General features: G+C 36.8%; 1 protein-coding gene across 1 annotated transcript; it reads left to right on the top strand.

Moving 5' to 3' along the window:
• Positions 1 to 4,947: 4,947 nt before the first annotated feature.
• On the top strand, positions 4,948 to 16,780 carry LOC134336294 (ethanolamine-phosphate cytidylyltransferase-like). Its single transcript, XM_063019021.1, has 13 exons — positions 4,948 to 5,315; positions 9,389 to 9,477; positions 9,833 to 9,994; positions 10,279 to 10,345; positions 11,472 to 11,556; positions 11,646 to 11,687; positions 12,869 to 13,007; positions 13,111 to 13,193; positions 13,652 to 13,729; positions 13,826 to 13,891; positions 13,979 to 14,044; positions 14,280 to 14,368; positions 14,562 to 16,780. Exons 1-13 carry the CDS (start codon positions 5,182 to 5,184, stop codon positions 14,674 to 14,676), a joined length of 1,215 nt encoding a protein of 404 aa, XP_062875091.1. The 5' UTR covers positions 4,948 to 5,181; the 3' UTR covers positions 14,677 to 16,780.
• The last annotated feature ends 1,120 nt before the right edge of the window (positions 16,781 to 17,900 follow it).

Raw genomic sequence — 17,900 nt, 5'->3', positions numbered from 1 at the left:
TGTATTTTAGCCATGTGTGAGGCCTTTTCATTTCCTTAACAGATTATGGTATGTATCCAGTGGAACCTTTAATCATTGTCCAACAAGAGAGATTTGATTTGGCAGTTCAGTAACATTATGCAGCACGTGTGAGACAATATCTACTAGCTGTTAGCTAAATAGGCTTTGTTTACAATGTTCTGTGTCTGGTAAGCAGCTACCCTGGTCCGTGTATTGGTATTAATTGTTTGTTGTTTTTAAAGTGTTAAATCTGAAAATAAAGATATGATGTGAGGTGGTATCAGTAACATGGGTAGAAAGTGTTTTTGTAACTTTTCTGTATGAACTGTAAAATATAAATACACAGATTTGTATGAACTGCTGTCCCAAAATGGTTAAAATGTAATTTTATCAAAGTATTGTACTTTTTTGCAATCTGTACATACACGTGATGTATTCATATATATTCATATAAAAGAACCTTGAATCTCTTTTGTTGAGTTATTGATGTACTGTTGTATATATATATTGATATATATATATATACATACATACACTATATATATATATAGCTTCCTTTATTTTATAGATGATATTAATAAAATGGTTTTGAGAGATGTAAGCAATGACTTGTCTTTGGTGAGCATTTTGTTTTTTTTTATCCTAGTCTATGGCATTGTCATTGACCCAGTTTGACTGGAATAAAAATAAAACTGGTATAGAAGGGTTTTGCCATCAGAGAAGGTTTTAGGAGCGTGTGATCATTTTGCTGCCATGCGTTCCTCCCTCTGTGATCCAAAAAAAGGCATCAGACGACCTAGTTTGAGCAACCTCCGTGGATGCATTTTTTTGGCCTGACATGAGTGGGGGGCGTTATGGTGTGTCTGTCCTAAATCTGGACAGGCAAGGCAGCCCCCTCCTCCCTCAAAAACCATACACATTCATCAGCAGCACTGTCTCTAACTTCTGCAATCTGAGTTTTGGCTTGCTGTGGTGCTTGTGGTTTATTATAAATGTGTTTTCTGTATTGAAAAGCATAAAATAGTGGTCAATTAAAAAACTCCATTGTTCCTTGTTAAGCCATTCATGACCCTGAATAGGATAAAGCAGTGGTAAAACAATGAATCAATCAACTAATGAACAACCCATGTTTAGATCTATTTTTATTCATTCAGTTACTGATCTTCAACAAGTGCTTTTTCCTATTCAGGGTCATGGTTGCATAGAAACACTTAACTCATTTAGAACTGCCAGTACATGCAAAAATCCCAAAGAAAAAACATGCAGACACACGAAAATGCAAAACTTCTTACAGACTTAAGAAAAGGTTGAGACAGTATGAAAAATGGAATTTAAAAAACACAGTGTTTCATACATTGACTTTTATATCACTGCAGACAGTATGAACCCAATATATTTCATGTTTTGTTTAGTCAACATGGGACAGGGGAAATTCAGGGCTAGTAATCAGGTAAGAAAATAATTATATAATTTCAAACAGGTGATGTCAACATGTGATTGTAATTACATTCTACCATGCATAATATTATTAAAGTAATTTTAGTGCATAAAGAGCAAGGGCACAACCCTGTACGGCTGCACAGCTTAGGACGTGTTTGCAGGAAGAATGGGACAAAATAACACCTGAAACATGTCATCACTTTGTATCCTCGATGCCAAAACGTTGAAAGAAGGAATGGCAACGTTACAAAATACTGTAGTAAATACTTTTTTCTAATTTGAGGTTGTATATTTCACACTCGTTGCATGACATTAACTTCCTGCTGAGCTCGTCCTGACTACAGAACATAAAGCAAGACGCATATTGCCTTCCAGATTTGATAAATTTGCACATGAGTAGGTGAGGGTTGAGCTGATGGCCGATGTAGGACGACATTCGTCATTTGTACCCAGTTCTGCAGCAGGTGCCTGGCCCAGTTCCCTCAGCCTGGCAGAATTAATGTAGCCTGCACCACAATTAACCAGGCACTTGCTCTGTCCCAGTACACGCTGCCTGTGGCTCCAAGCTAATACCAAATTAGCATGCCTTCACAGGGGGAGTTTTTTTTCTACTGGCAAATTAATTGGCCACTGCCAGTTTTGGAAGTGTCCAGCACCTGTTACTAAAATATGGGTCATAAGGGAAGAGTCCTGATTTATTTATGTTTAGGCTTTTTCTCTAGCTAACACTAACCAAATCCATCAAAATGTAAAGTATGAATTGTGTGATGAGAATAATGTCATTTCGTGTCTTAAATTTGAAATAACTCGGTGTAACAACAGATATTTAAATAAATACTTATTATTACTTCACCACTGCCTGATTTCAGTTTTCATGTAATCCACTTCTATTTACTTAGGATAAAACACACCTGTTTTCAGTTTTTTATGTAACCCACCTCTATTCATAACCCACCTGTATCCATAACCTACCTCTATTTATAACCCACCTGTATTCATACTCTACCTATATTTGTGACCTACCTGTATTCATAACTCACCTCTATTTGTAACCCACCTCTGTTCAGGTAAAATTGTCACACATGGATGTTTCTGAACATTTTACTGCTTTTTGTATGTACTGGCACCATCAGTTTTAAAACGAGACAGGCGTTCTAATAAAAAAAACAATGGAGTTATTACTTAATAGTTACAAACTACATGTAATTCAATGTATTAACATAACTTGAGAATGCAATATCCCTGCTATGTTGCTCAAAGTAAAAGTCTGCCAGAAGGAATACTTTGTACCGAGAGTCAGATTATTAATTTACTATTAAATACAGTTCTAAATTGTTTTTATAGGCAATTTTTTACTTTTTTGTGCATCCCACTGTAATTTGTTTGTACATTTTTAATGTAATTTTTGAATCAGCAACTGGCAATAGGTTTTAAGTAGGGCTGTCAAACGATTAAAATTTTTAATCGCGATTAATCTCAGAATTTCATATAGTTAATCGCGATTAATCGCATTAAAAAAAATCTGTGTAAATGTTATAGAAAACAAGGATTTTTAAGTGAAATGTTACAATTACAATGCTGAACACATTTTATGCTAAATGTACTGATGTTAAAAACTGCTGGGACAAGAGAAAACTGTAAGGGAGTTTATTCACTCACATACTAGGCAGTAAATGTCAGATTGTAGGTTAGAATTTCTCCATCAGCAAACATTGTAGATCAGCGGTGCTTTAGGTGGGATAAGGCGTAGTTATTGTATCAGACTTGTCTGTGGTTGTATCGTGACGATGGTTTGATGGACGTTTCTACACGAAGTGAGTGTGTTTTGACCCTTTGGGGCTTCCATAGTGCATGAACTAACGTGCTCGACTCAGCTTTCCGGTATTCGGTACAGAAGAAGAAGTTAATTAAGTGTAATAAAGTGTTCTGCTCCCGACAATTTGTGAATATAGCGTGTATTTATTTCTTTATTATGCAAGTGCATCACTACCACGATCGGTTACATTATGTTAACAAACCGCAAATGAAAAACGGTGGCAAGTCCGACATTAAAACGTTTGTTCTACCAGTCAAGTGTCAACATGAACTAGAATTTGCGTTAATGGCACTAATTTTTTTAATCGCGTTAAATTGAGGTCGCGTTAATGCGTTATTATCGCGTTAACTTCGACAGCCCTAGTTTTAAGATGTTATGTTCAAGTCTCTTTTTTTTTTTTTTTTAGAACAGTTTCACAGGTGAATGTAAGAGTGCCCGAGTGGAAGGATTCTGTAAAAGCAACTGGGTTTGGACTCCATCTACTGGTGAACTAGAAGAAATTACTAATACGGTATATTTATGTTCTACTCACACTTTTAGCACAATTGCTCCCTCTACAGTCAAATCATGTCATTACATTATCTAATTACAAAACAGAACTGCCTACTAAAAAATCCCTCGTAGTTTGATTGTAAATCCTCATTTACAATCAAACTACGTTGGTTGATGGAGTATTATTTTAAACATACAAATTATGAAATACTAGTAATACTTGCTAGTAATTAACAAATCATTCAAATCATTCCAACAAAGTATTTCCTGCATCTTACAGTAGTAAAGATCAGGTGGAACAAAGTTTACTGTTCATATATACAGTTTATACATATATATAAACAGTATACGACTGGTGGCCAGTGTTTCGCACTAAAATTCTAATTTTAAAATAATGATTTCATACTAATTGTGCTTATTTTCTAAATTGTCTTGTGACGTGTGTGTGTGTGTGTGTGTGTGTGTGGTTTAATAACCTAATATGAATTATAATATAACAATACATTTCATTAATAAGGTTCTTAATTTGCTTAATCATTAAGATTTGTTTATGCAATTTCAGGTGGAAAAGCTACAACTTTTGGGCAGTGATAGCTCAGTGGTTAAGGTACTGGACTAGTAATCTAAAGGTTGCCGATTCAAGCCCCACCACCGCCAAGTTGCCACTGATGGGCCCCTGAGCAAGGCCCTTAACCCCTGATTGCTCAAAAATTGTGTTCAGTCAGAACTGTAAGTCGCTTTGGATAAAAGCGTCTGCTAATTTCTGAAAGTAATGTAATGTAAAATGTAACCGGAGGGGAGGTTTAATGGGTTCATGTTTCATTTTAATTGCATTTCCTACATTTAGCAGATGCTTTTATCCAAAGCGACTTACAGTACCATGACAGTGTATTGTCTAAGCAATTGAAGGTTAAGGGCCTTGCTCAAGGGCCCAACAGTGGCAACCTGGCATTGGTGGGGCTTGAACCAGCGACCTTTCGATGACTATAGTCCAGTACCTTAACCACTAGACTACAACTGCCCTTTTCTTCGTTGTAAAGACAGAAACAAGCCAAATATCAACGAATCTGACAAAAGTCACTGTTAGACATGTGAGACTGTCCACACACATGATTGCTAAATGGTGTGTAAAGTGAAAGAAGCGAAGGTGAGTTGTTGTGTACACACTGGGGGGTATGTACGGACGGCAGCACGTCGGCTCTGCTGAGTGGAAGCGCTCATCGTACGATTCTGTTCCCTCGTGACGTCATTTCCCCGGTACAAAGGAGGCGTCGCCGGTGGGTCCGGAACGCCGCTGTAATGTTAAATCCGCTGCTGTGGTCCAGTAGGACACCCCAGCCTGCTCACCGTGGCGTATTCGGCTAGTTCAGCCGTTTTCTCCAGCGTACGCTTTTCAGTACAGAAGCTCTAGAAGATCAGCTGCTGGGTGGAGGATGATAAAGAACGGTCATCATGAGGCGATGGAACCGGGCGCGGAGGCGCAGGCGCCGGCTGAGAAGAAGTCGGTGTCGGTGTCCTGCAGTCCTGAGAAGAGGAGACGGACCGTGCGAGTGTGGTGTGATGGCTGGTGAGTTTCGATCCCATTTCCAGTTTGAACTACATGGAAATAAACTACATAGGCTGTACATAAGGCTACATAAAGCTGTACAGTTCAGGTCAGTCCGGTAGTTCAGTGCGTCTCATCATGCGTTTCACTGCGGTACTTCATCCAGTGTCCGGTGCGCGGCCTTTACTTACCACCAAACCCACCCCTGCAGCATCAAATCATCCTCATCACACCTCCTCCCAGGAAACCAAGCATCTCCAGGATTTATTCTGGATGTTCTGGTGAAAATTAGTATTGCTGCATATTTTATTCTGTCTGTTTCATACAGGCTATACTACATTCAAGATTCAAGATTCAAGATTTACTTTATTGTCATTTTACTGTACACCAAAGTGTACAAAAAAAAGAAATTACATTGGTTCACGTTAAAAACACCGTAGGTTTAAAATATAGAATATATATAAAATAGTAATGAAGAAAAATATGTAGGATTAAAAAGGTACATCAAAAGTTAAATAATAATAATACTGACATTACGAAAATTGTACATTGTAGTTTAGTATTGCACATGCAGAAAAATTCACAGTGGTTATACATAATGATAATTATTGCACATCTTGTTATTGCACATTTCCTTATTGCATGTTAAGATATAAAAGTATTGCACATGTTACACCCATATATGAAATTTGTGTCAGATTTGGGTTCATTTGTTCTGTTGAGAAGTCTGATTGCAGTCATGTAGAAACTGCTTCTAAAACGGTTCGTGTTGCAGCGTATAGACTACTGTACCTTTTACTCGAGGGCACAAGGGTAAACAGTCTGTGACAGGGGTGAGTGGAGTCACTAATGATGCTCCTGACTTTCGACAAGAGGCGCTTTTGAGCCAGATCCTCAATAGGTGGGAGTCTGGCCCCTATGGTCTTTTCTGCTGCCCTAACCACTCTCCTCAAGGCCTTTTTTTCTAAGATGGCCAGGGGTACGCCCTAATTACTAACCTCAGGTTTTTCAGCCACACCTATTGCGAACAGGTGTATAGAAGTAATTATCTGAAATAATAAATAATACGCTTTTAACTTTTGGCCCTGTGAAAAAAACAAAACATCATACATACATACATACATACATGCTTGTATGTATTTAATTGCTTGACAGGAGCCTAAACTCACAAATGCTTTGTCACTCACTGGTGGATTGAGTAGCTGGCATAAGTGGCAAACCAGTTTTATGCATTCTCTTTCTAATCCATCCCCCCATCTAAGCCACAGGGGCTTTATCTTTATCTATTATTCCATGGCTACCTGCATTTCTTTCTTGGTGACCATGTGAAATGTGGGCACACTCCAAAGACACACTCCAAAATCTTGTGGAGAGCCTTCTCAGCAAAGTAATGGTAGTCTTAGTTGCATAGAGGCAGGGCGCAAAATTTATATTAATGCATGCGATTTCAAAAAAGGCTAATGTTCAGGTGTCCAAATACTTTTGGCGTAATAGTGTGTGAGGGAGGTTAGACGAAAAAGCAGAAACTCATAACAGTAATTAACATAATGGAACTAATAAATGGTAAAGAGCATTGTGAGGAAACTGGTAGAGTGAGTGCCGGTTGGGCACTTGGGTTTGATTCTTAATTCCTGAGCTGCTGAATCTTGTTTCAGGCAAGAAACAAACAAACTTCAACAATTTGTCTCATCAGTTTCCAATCAACTAAAAGAGAAATTAATAGGAAATGTGACTTGACACATTGGTAAACATGGCTCTGTCCCAATTTTTTCTGAGTGTGTTGCCAGCATCAAATTAAAATGATCATATTTACCAATGAAGTTGATAATAAAAAAACATTTGCAAGCCAACCACTGTTTGTATAATCTGTGTCAGAATGTCCAGTGTGGAAATAAATGTCACAGTGCTCGAGGGCAGATCGTTTTGGCCTCACCTGTATGCATCTCCCTAGGAAATTTTAAAAATGCTTTGAATGTTCGTCCATGCACACCGGATTACAGCTCCTTTCTTTTGTAGAATTCCAGTCATTTCTCTCTGTTGATCCATTGTGTTTGGATGGAATGTCATGGAATGTTTCAGATGCCGAAATATTAAACGGTGGGATGAACAGAGTAAACATGGTGCACTGGTGTAACATCCACCGCCGCTAGTACTGCTGACCACACTTGCCTCGTCTTCACTTTCCCTTGTTCATTATTGTGCATTTCCCACACATATAGTCACTATACAATTCAAAATATTGCAACAGTGCCAAAATGAACTGATTGCCGCTTTTTCTTGTGTATGATGGAGGGTTCAGTGCCTGTTGAGATGACCATGGGTCATTAGAGTGTGTCACTGAGCCTGACGTGCACTATAAAATTAATCTGGGTCAAAGTGTATGTCAAGAAGTGGCCACAGAAACAGCGGGAAGGACAAAGTCCACACATGACAACAAGGCAACTTTAGCATTTACACCTTGTTTTCACAGTACAGTCCAAGGTTATTCATTTAGCTGCCAACAGCACAAAATACTGATAAAAATCGTTTAATTATTTACCACTTACAACATTTTAAGAAAAAATTTTTATTTTGTAAACATTTGGCTAATTAGGTATTCCCAATATTACCAGATTTAACAGGCAATAATAATTAGAATAGAAAACTACATACTGATACTAAAGCTGGTACTTATTGCAGTGTATTTATTGTGTGATGAGAGATAGTTAAACTGCTTCACACTATCATGTCCAATTATGGGCTGGCAAGGGCATGGAGGTGCCCGTGACTGACATTGCTGATTTCTTTAATCGGCAGTTTCTGCACCTCATTAAGCATTAATACACTGCAGCCAGTCAGGATCTTTAAATACCGACTTTGCCTCGTTACCTGCTTTAATTTATAAGGCCATTTGCCCAGTCTTTTTTCCAGAAGATCATTTGTTGGCACTCTTTTGATGCAGCTGCCACGAGAGGCCCATTATGGACAAGAATGATGCCCAGGTGCCCCCATTTTTTTTGCTGCTGCCAGTTTTTTTAAGTTCCCCACTTTGCTTGGGATGTCACTCACTGGTGGATTGAGTAGCTGGCATAGGTGGCAAAGCAGTTCTCCATTCTCTTTCTAATTTGTACCCCCATCTAAGCCACAATGAATTTATCTTTATCTATTATTCCATGGCCAACTGCGTTTCTTCTTTCTTGGTCATATGAAATGACTTCTATGTTGTTAATCTTTTCCATCTTTAGTTGTCTTTCTTAATGTTTGTGGCTCTTAAGCCACAGCATTGTTCTATCTTAGTTAAGTGTTGTGCAATTGGGTTCATCCTTTTTAACGTCGCAGGTGCGCCTCCATGAAGAGATGCTCACCACCCTGTTACAGTACCATCTGATTCAATATCAGTTACCTAATTATTCCGAAGCTCAAACTGATCCTCTTGCATGTGAACCTTTCCATGGTTATTGGAGCAAGGAGCTCAGGTGCTGTTTGGGTGTCTGCTAGCCAAATCCACTAGTTAATATTTCATGTTCCTTTGATAATGCTCTTGTGATTGTGAGCCTGTTTAAATAAACAGTGGAACCTTACTGGCATGGTCTCACTTTTTACTATAACGATAACGCAAACACACTTACTTACACAATGTGGGTTACGTAACCAAACATTTGCTCCGTTCATTCCTCCAATCCACTCCCCCTGCCTCCAAACAGCTTTTTACACAGGGCTGGATCTGCCATGTGTAGTACAGTGTCAGCTCCCTCCCTTTGCTGATTGAATTTCTGTGTTGATGATTCACTATCACATGATCACAGTCCTTCCACAGCACATGGCCCATTTTTTTTGGAGAGGTGTTATGAAGAAAATGTTTCCCAAATGAGTTCTCAGACCTCTTACAAAATACAATATAAATTAGTGTGTTTATTAGTCACCAACATAACAGGTTCAGGCGGTACTAAAATCACAATAATGGTCTGGTTTTTATGACATTACCCCAGAACCATGTGCAAAGGTTTTAAACAATAAAGCTATATTTTAAAAAAAGTAAGTTGTGTAAATGATTGTAATGTCATTTGTTGTATTTCTGTGGGTGTTTGTAATTGCCCCATTTGTGTTTGTTTCAGCTATGACATGGTCCATTATGGACATTCCAACCAGCTACGACAAGCCAAGGCTATGGGGGATTATCTTATAGTTGGAGTGCATACAGATGGTGAGCGTTACCACACACATTCACATCCACTATATGGCCAGAGGTATGTTTAAAATACGTACATTAGCCTGTAAAGAACCTTGACCCTTTGGGATAAATTGGAATGTTGATTGTTAGCCATCAGTGCCTAACAAATTGTTAGCCATCAGTGACTTGACAAATGTTCCATAGTCTAAATAGGCACAAAGTCCTACAGACACTCTCCAAAATTGTGTAAAAAGCCTTACTGGAAAAGTGGCGTATGTTACAGCCTTTAAAGGGAGGGCAACTCTATATTAATGCCCACAGAGCAATAATCAGTATTGGAAAAAAACAAATAACCTATCTTTTGCTATTCCATCCTGTTTTAAAACAGAGGAGATCTCGAAGCACAAAGGCCCCCCTGTCTTTACCCAGGCCGAGAGGTACAAGATGGTGCGCGCTATCAAATGGGTGGATGAGATAGTAGAGGGTGCCCCCTACGTCACTACTCTGGAGACTCTGGACAAATACAGCTGTGATTTCTGTGTACATGGAGGTACGCCATATAATGTTTGTGTAAAGACAGAAAGAGGAAAGAGGACCTGATATTTTCTGATTTTGGCTAATTTAACTAAGTCATATATGTATAAAATAATGTCAAGATTATTTACAGTTTTTGAGTGATTACCTTGATTGCATGTTAAGCTCTTAGTGTATACATTTAAGAATATTAGTGGTTGTTGGATTTCTTTTATTTGGAGCCTAGAGCTCCAGATGTGCTAGGATTGGCACTGTCAATACTGGTCAACTTTTAGATAATCTTCTCTGTTTTTGTTTTAGATGACATCACGCTGACAGTGGATGGAAAGGACACATACGAAGAGGTGAAAAAGTCCGGCAGATATAGGCAAGTTCACAAAAGTCAAACAGAAGTTAACAGCATGAGCAAATCATTGCTGATACTTAAACCAAGGGCATAGAGTTAACTGTTATGCTATACTAAAAAGCCTTTGGCTATAATTACAAGAAAAAGTATGTGAACCACTTTAAATTTCTAAAATGACATTATTACCTTTGATTTATTTGGCTTTACAAAAGTCATAACGTTAAACACATTCAACCCATATTATTAAAATACAAATACTAACACAGCATAAAAATGAACATAAATGTTTATGAATAAGGTAAATGAAGTGAGTCGTTCATGACTAACACACCTCACCCTGTGAGTGATCTGCACTTTGGTTTGTGTCTGATTAGAAAAATGCTTAATACAAGCATTTATATTCTGATTCATATTGTATTGTATCATAAACCATTTATGACATGATATCAAACTTGATCTAGGTGTGAAAAAGTCATTTCAACTCATTAGAGTCTTAACTTTTAAAGCACTAAACTGCTAATTAGTTTAGCCAAGTGCTTACTACAACCATTTAATACAAATATATTGTGATTACATTAAAAACATAAAGGTACTTTAGGTAGACATACTGTACACAGATATATTTGTAATTACTGGCGAAGGAGTGTAATGAATAACTTTAGTGGCCTCACAGAGGTAGATGTAGTTTAGATGTAGTGTGTGGACCTTTAAGCAAATGACTTCCTAAAAAGTTTGACATTCAAATGCGTTTCAAGGTGTGTTCTGTAGAGGTTTCCTACCTTAAAATAAATGTCATAGTACCCTTAAGGAAAAATGTAAGAAATGCTCAATCTAAAAAAAGCTACAAAGACATTTCTAAAGATGTCTGTGCCAATCAGTCAAGAAAGAGAAAATATGTTTTTAAGTGGAAGAAATTCTGTAGTGTTGCTACTCCTGCTATGAGTGTGCATCCTGCATAAATTCAACCAAAAGCACACTGCATAAGCCGGTCTGGCCTATCATAATTGGCCTTTCGTGTAGTGATCCTAGGCTTGTGTGCAGCTGCATAGTAGAACCTAATAGTAAAACATTGGATCTGATTATCTCTGTACTTAGAAAAACTGATCTTAAATCAGCTCTTCAGCTCTTAACTGAATGTGTTTTGCAGAGAGTGTAAAAGGACGCAGGGAGTCTCCACCACAGATCTGGTAGGTCGGATGCTGCTGATGACCAAAGCTCACCACAGCAATATGGTAAGTCTGTGTGTCTTTTTCGATTTTGTATTGTATTGTATTTTTTAAATACAAAGAAATTGTTCATCATGTTTTTTTCATTATTCTAGGGCAGTTCAGATTATCAACAACATACAGACAACTTTGGAAGGGTAAGTGTGCTTAAGAATTAGGTACATTACTAAATTTATTCATATTCTTATTTTCTAACTTTAGAGAACTGAACAATAATTGTTCAGACAGAAGTCCACTGCTTGTCTCAAAGCCAGACATGTTGTTCTTCTTCACCCAGCTATAAACACTCCAAACTTCTTTTTATTCCTTATTAAATGATTCCTTTATTTGTTCAGGAATAAATTTGTTATTATTGTATATTACATGCAATCATATTTTAATCATACAGAAGAGCAAAATGTTATTTTCTTGCATTTTATATACATTTTATATATAAATCTTTACCCTATAATGTGCACATAAGACTTGTATTCCAAGAATCTCAGCCATTGCGGGTCTTCTCTTTCTATGTTGTACTTATTTTTCTTCTACCCACGTATTCTCTCTTCCCCCTCATCCCTTCATCTTTTAGCTTTACTCTCACATTTAAGTGCCAGCTTGGCATAAACAAAGGCTTTTATTGTGATCTGGGTCCTTAATCAGGGTGTTGGTAACAGCTAGAAAGCCATGAAGACCACCGCTGTTCCTGGGATTGAGACCAAGCGGTGTTCCCAAACAAGGGGCAATGGTGAATTTCATTGGTTGCATAACACCAATAATTAATTACTGACACTGAAGAAAAAATGCACAAGCTGCAGATTGGGATTGTTTTTTTACAGAGAAACAGAATCTACTAAACTATATCATACCAACTGTGGGTGGTATGACAGTGTATGCAATGTGCTTGTAGGAAAGTGTTTACCAGTAAATATTTTATGAATATGGGTGTCACAGAGAGAGACCAGAGGCACAGTGGCGTAACAAATAATGCTGGTAGTGTTTCTTGTAATGTTGCCACCCAGGTTATATATTCAGGTTTTCTCGCAACCCACCAAAACAAGCATGTTGACGTCAGAACTATTTTATATTACATGTAAGTTAGTAAAGTTTTAATTGTGTGACACCCTGTCCAAGGTAAAATCACACCTTGCACCCTTTTTATGGGTAGATTCTGAATCCCTGGACCCTGACCATGACACTTAAGAAGTGCTGTTGTCTGTTTTCATTTAATTTGGTAGAACTACAGACTTTTTTGCAGCATCCTAGGCCTGTTAAAAACACATTCTTGCTAAAGTTTTAAATACAATCTCTCTGTTTCTGATCTTTTTTACATGTACAGGGTCCAAAAGGCCACAGTCCATGGACAGGAGTGTCCCAGTTTCTCCAGACATCCCAAAAAATCATCCAGTTTGCCTCTGGGAAGGAGCCGCAGCCAGAGGACACAATTATTTACGTAGCTGGAGCCTTTGATCTCTTTCGTATCCTTACAGTGTTACAACATTGTAGAGCCTGGATCCTCTTTCATTTTCTTTTCATTTTTTCATCTTTAAGTGTGGTTTACCTTGACTTAATTTTTTTTAGATATTGGCCATGTGGATTTTCTGGAGGCAGTGTACAAGCTTTCAGATAAGCCGTATGTTATCATAGGATTACATTTTGATCAGGTAATTATAATGCATTAACTTTTCTGATTGTTTTTTATGTGGCTTTGTTTTGTCTGAACAAGATTTATTTTTTATTCAAAGGTAGTTTGCAGCTATAGCCAGCTAATAATTTAAAGTTTACTCCATTGCTTTCTAAAATTAATCACAAAAATACTAAAAAAGTGTATACTGGAATTACTTTTTAACATTAATATATAATATATAAGTTATACATAATATACAAATTATTTTAGTATTATTATGTCAGATGCCAGGCCAGCACAGAGCCCTAACTTTATCTTAATTTGAACACCTTTAGAATGTTAAGAGCCAGACCTTCTTGTGTCTGACCTCAAATACGCTCTTTATGGTTGATTGGCCACAAATTTCCATACACTTTAAATATTTTAAACAATATTTAAAATGGGTCAATTAAAAATGAAATTAAAGATAAATGTGCTGTCATTTTATTATTTTAGGAAGTAAATCGGTACAAAGGGAAGAATTATCCAATCATGAACATTCATGAGAGAACACTGAGTGTTCTGGCCTGCCGGGTAATTCCACTTTCTTTTATTAGGTTTCAGAATTCAGACTTCAGACTGGTTTTCACTGGTTTCCTTTTAACTTTTCTTTGCATTTGCATTTTTAAGTATGTCTCTGAAGTTGTGATTGGAGCTCCATACACAGTTTCAAAAGATCTGTTGGACCATTTCAAGGTATAATTATATAAGTGACAATTAATGAGCTGCATCAACCTTTTTGTGCACAGTACAAGTATTTTAAGAAATATTTTTATTGTACAGGTGGACATTGTTTGTCATGGCAAGACTTTGGTGTTTCCAGACAGAGATGGCTCAGACCCCTATGCTGTAAGTAACAATTGTCTGGCCAATTTTTCCTCTTTCTATTAAAGCAAAGAAGTTGAATGAACTACCTTAACATATTTATCAGGCACCTTGTATTAGAATATCACATCACAAAAGTTGTTTGTTTTTATTTTATTCTTTACTTGGTGGTTTCTTTACATACATTGCAGTGATTAGTAATATATTGAGCACCTTATAATAAGCTGTATTTTATAAGTTTAACCTGGCTGGTTCACAGGTGCCCAGGGAAAAAGGCATACTACGACTTGTGGACAGCAGAAATAGTCTAACCACAGACAACATTGTGCAGAGGATAATTAAAAATAGGTAAGTGTCCTTTTTTTACTAAAATGTTTGATCAAATAGTAAACAACAGTTGTGCTTTTGTTGTAGTTCATTTTCTATTTACCTGAGAAATAATCGGAACAATCCCAGTGACAACAATGAAAGCTAGTACAAGTAAAGGAAGTAAACATTTTTAAGTAAACACGTAACAAAACATTATATATTCGTCTAACAGGCTGCTGTTTGAGGCCAGGAACCAGAAGAAGGAGGCCAAGGAGATGGCAGTGATTCAGGCCATGAAGAAACGAGAAGAGGAGAAGGCTAAAGAGAGATCTCAGGCTGTGCTGTAGGAAAGCTTGGTTTCTGGTACAAACAGCTCTGATCAAAGACTGTCAAGAAGCTCAAATCCTCCTGTCCTCATACACTCTTTTATGCTGGCGTAGATCCAGTACTGTGTGTGAACCACCAGCAACTGTGACAATACTAACCTTTAGGCTGGGATTAAACTTGCTGTAAACTATGCAAACCTGTACACTTGATGGCTACCACGTGTTCAGCATGTTGTTTGCATGTGCCTTCAGAAATGAAAGCGTAGTGTGCAGCAGTGCTGTACCTGTATTTATAGTGGTGCCAATTTAACAAGGTGAGAAGGGGCTCAGCAAGTCTAAACAAACTACATACTGACCTAAATAGCCTGCATTATTATTTTTTTTATTTGACATAACCTATGAGAAATTTAAAGAAAAACAAACAGCTTTTTGTGTTTGTATAACTGACTATACTGCTAAATTGATTTAGTTTAATGGTATTACAACACAGCTTATGCTTTTTTGTATCCTCCATGCGCACAAAAGGAGGAGATGGATATTTTTACAGAATGTGCACTCGCTTGCTTAGTCACATGGCAAGTATAATCCCAGCCTTAGCACTACTGAATCCTGCGTGCACTGCACATCGGTTTTGCTAGAAGCGTGTCAGGAGATGTCTTACTAAAACCCATAGGTTTTTCCATTGAGTGGTGTTCGCTAGCACCAGTGCTAAGTGTTAGCAAGACTTGAAAAAATGCCCACTTAGCCATGGGTCAGACTTTGAATATAGTGTATCCCAAGTACTAGAGTTCTTACTAGAATTCATTTAGAGGAGTAATCATTTCTGCATTAATTACTCAAAAAGCAGCACCCAAACCATAATCTTCACGCTGATTTGCAGTTGGGTCTGAAGCTTTGACATTATAAGCCTGTATTTGAGGGGCAGAGCACCTCTACCACCCAGACCTTCAGTGTCGTATCAGTAATTTGGAATATTTTAATTGTTATGAATTCTGATTTGGTTTTTGGCCAGTAATTTAGACTTTTAAACTTCCCTTATTATAGACATTTAAAATTTTTTAGGAATAATGTCTTCACACCATATTTTATAAGTAATTACTGCAGAATTGAATCATTAAATTCATTTGATGCGCTAACAGACTTTTATTGCAACTATATAGTATTCTATATTAGTGTGTTTCAGACTGACTTCTAACAGAGAAAACAAGACGTGTGTGTGTGTGCATATAGAGGTTATTTTCTCATCAACAATGGGGTACAAATACATCTAATAATCTGGATCAGTCATCTCCCCACATTTGCTCCCATTATGTAAATATGTATTGTATGTAAGATGAATCTATTATAATTTACTGATCTCTTTATCTATATCAGATTTGAATAAGCTATGTTTAAGAGTTTTTATGTGTATGAACCAATGTAACAAATGTAAGACCATTATCTAAATACAGAGAGTGCATTTTAGACTTGAAGAATTTTAATCTGTAACACATTAATGGCACAGAACCCGTATAAGGTACAGGAACATGTTTTAGGATCAAAGTGATGTCCACTCTGCCCTGTTATTTCTCTCTTGTTCCATTTACTCACAAATAGCCTAAATTGTTGAAATTAAATTGTTGAATCATATGGAGGCTTAGAGCCTTTTCTTTTACTGATCTTTGTTTATATTGATCTAAATAACAAGAAAACAGACAAAAGACAAAAAACCCAATTGCTAAAGTATAATAATATTAAATCATTACTTTAGAAGAAATAGCACAACACAACATAAACTCTGGAATCTACAGTTGACACCAAAAGTTTATGATCAGCAACAAACTTTATTCAATATTGTTTTGAAGCAATGTAAAGCTGAACTGACTGTGAACTGTGGACCCATGTTCCAACAATTTCCACAAGTATGAGTTTTAATTATTAAGTCACTGAAAAGATATACCCATACAAGTTTACGTAAACCTTTGAATTTGCATGTCACTTGATGATGGTTTAGCCTATAAGCTATTCTGGGAACACGAGAGATTTACAGGACTTAACTGATTTCAGAAATTGAGAACATTGCAAATTAAAAAGTAGTGATGCATTAACAGTGATGGGTTTTTTAAATAAATAATGATTCAATGATCATACTGTCTGTTTATTTGAAAACACCTTTGACCCTGCACACTTTTGTAAATTAAGCATTTAGCAGCAACATTTTAAAGACATTTTTAACAAAACATTTTAAATTTCTCATAAAATCTTACCATAAACAACATTAGGTATCATCCAAACCCTGAAATGGTACCCTGAAATTAACATCATTTGTACATTAAGTATGTACTCTTTGTATGAGAACCTACACAAAGTGGTGTGTAGCACAGCATTGTATTATGTATCTTTAGGCACAATACATGTAAAAGTGTAAGTAATTAAGGTACAAAATATTTATCCTTGAGGGAACAATCTACATTTAGTGTTTAAAACTAAGTGTGTTGTACCAGGTTGTACCACTAGAGGTCGCTGCGCATATAAAAACCATTACTTTTGCCATTACACAAAAATTCAATAAATTGTTTAGTGTAGTTACGGTTTTGTAAATCGACACATATCGACTTTATTAACAATTGCATTAAATTATATTGTAAGTAAGAAATGACAAAATCCAAACAAAAATACCGTACTGCAAGTCTGTCTGTCTGATGTTGGTGTCTTCGTGCGTTTTCGTGCTTCTTCGTTCGCCTTCGTGATTCTTCGTACACTTTCGTGCTTCTTCGTCTTTCTGTAGGCCCGTGTTAACACTTTTCTTTTATCACTGAAAATAATGATGTCATAATGCAGTTGAACCAGTTTTCTCATAGTTTAAAGCATTTTAAGTTCTTTCAATTCTTATACTGAAAAATTACACAAAACAAAAATGTTCCTCTATAAATAAGGAGCTATTTTGGATTAACAACAATTTGTACATTTTAAGTAAAAGTGAGTTGTGTTTATGGGTGTGTATGAGTTTAGAAGTGTAACATGTCTTTTGCCAGCTTTTGCTTTTTAATGAGCTGTGGGTATTTTAGTTACAGCTGGTTTTTGGTTTGATCATTGGGTCCAGTTGCTATGTGGGTTATGTTGAGCACTCTTGAAACTACAGCCATTATGCAGCAGTACTTCATGTTAGACCACGCTAGGTTTGTTACCCATTGTGATAGGCGAATGCTAATGTTGTTCCTTTTATGCCTTTTCAGGGTCCTGTTCCTTATTAGAATCTCACTTCC

Source organism: Trichomycterus rosablanca, chromosome 22, assembly GCF_030014385.1.
Source record: "Trichomycterus rosablanca isolate fTriRos1 chromosome 22, fTriRos1.hap1, whole genome shotgun sequence".
NCBI classification, from domain to species: domain Eukaryota; kingdom Metazoa; phylum Chordata; class Actinopteri; order Siluriformes; family Trichomycteridae; genus Trichomycterus; species Trichomycterus rosablanca.
This window is presented reverse-complemented; position numbering and strand designations above follow the sequence as displayed.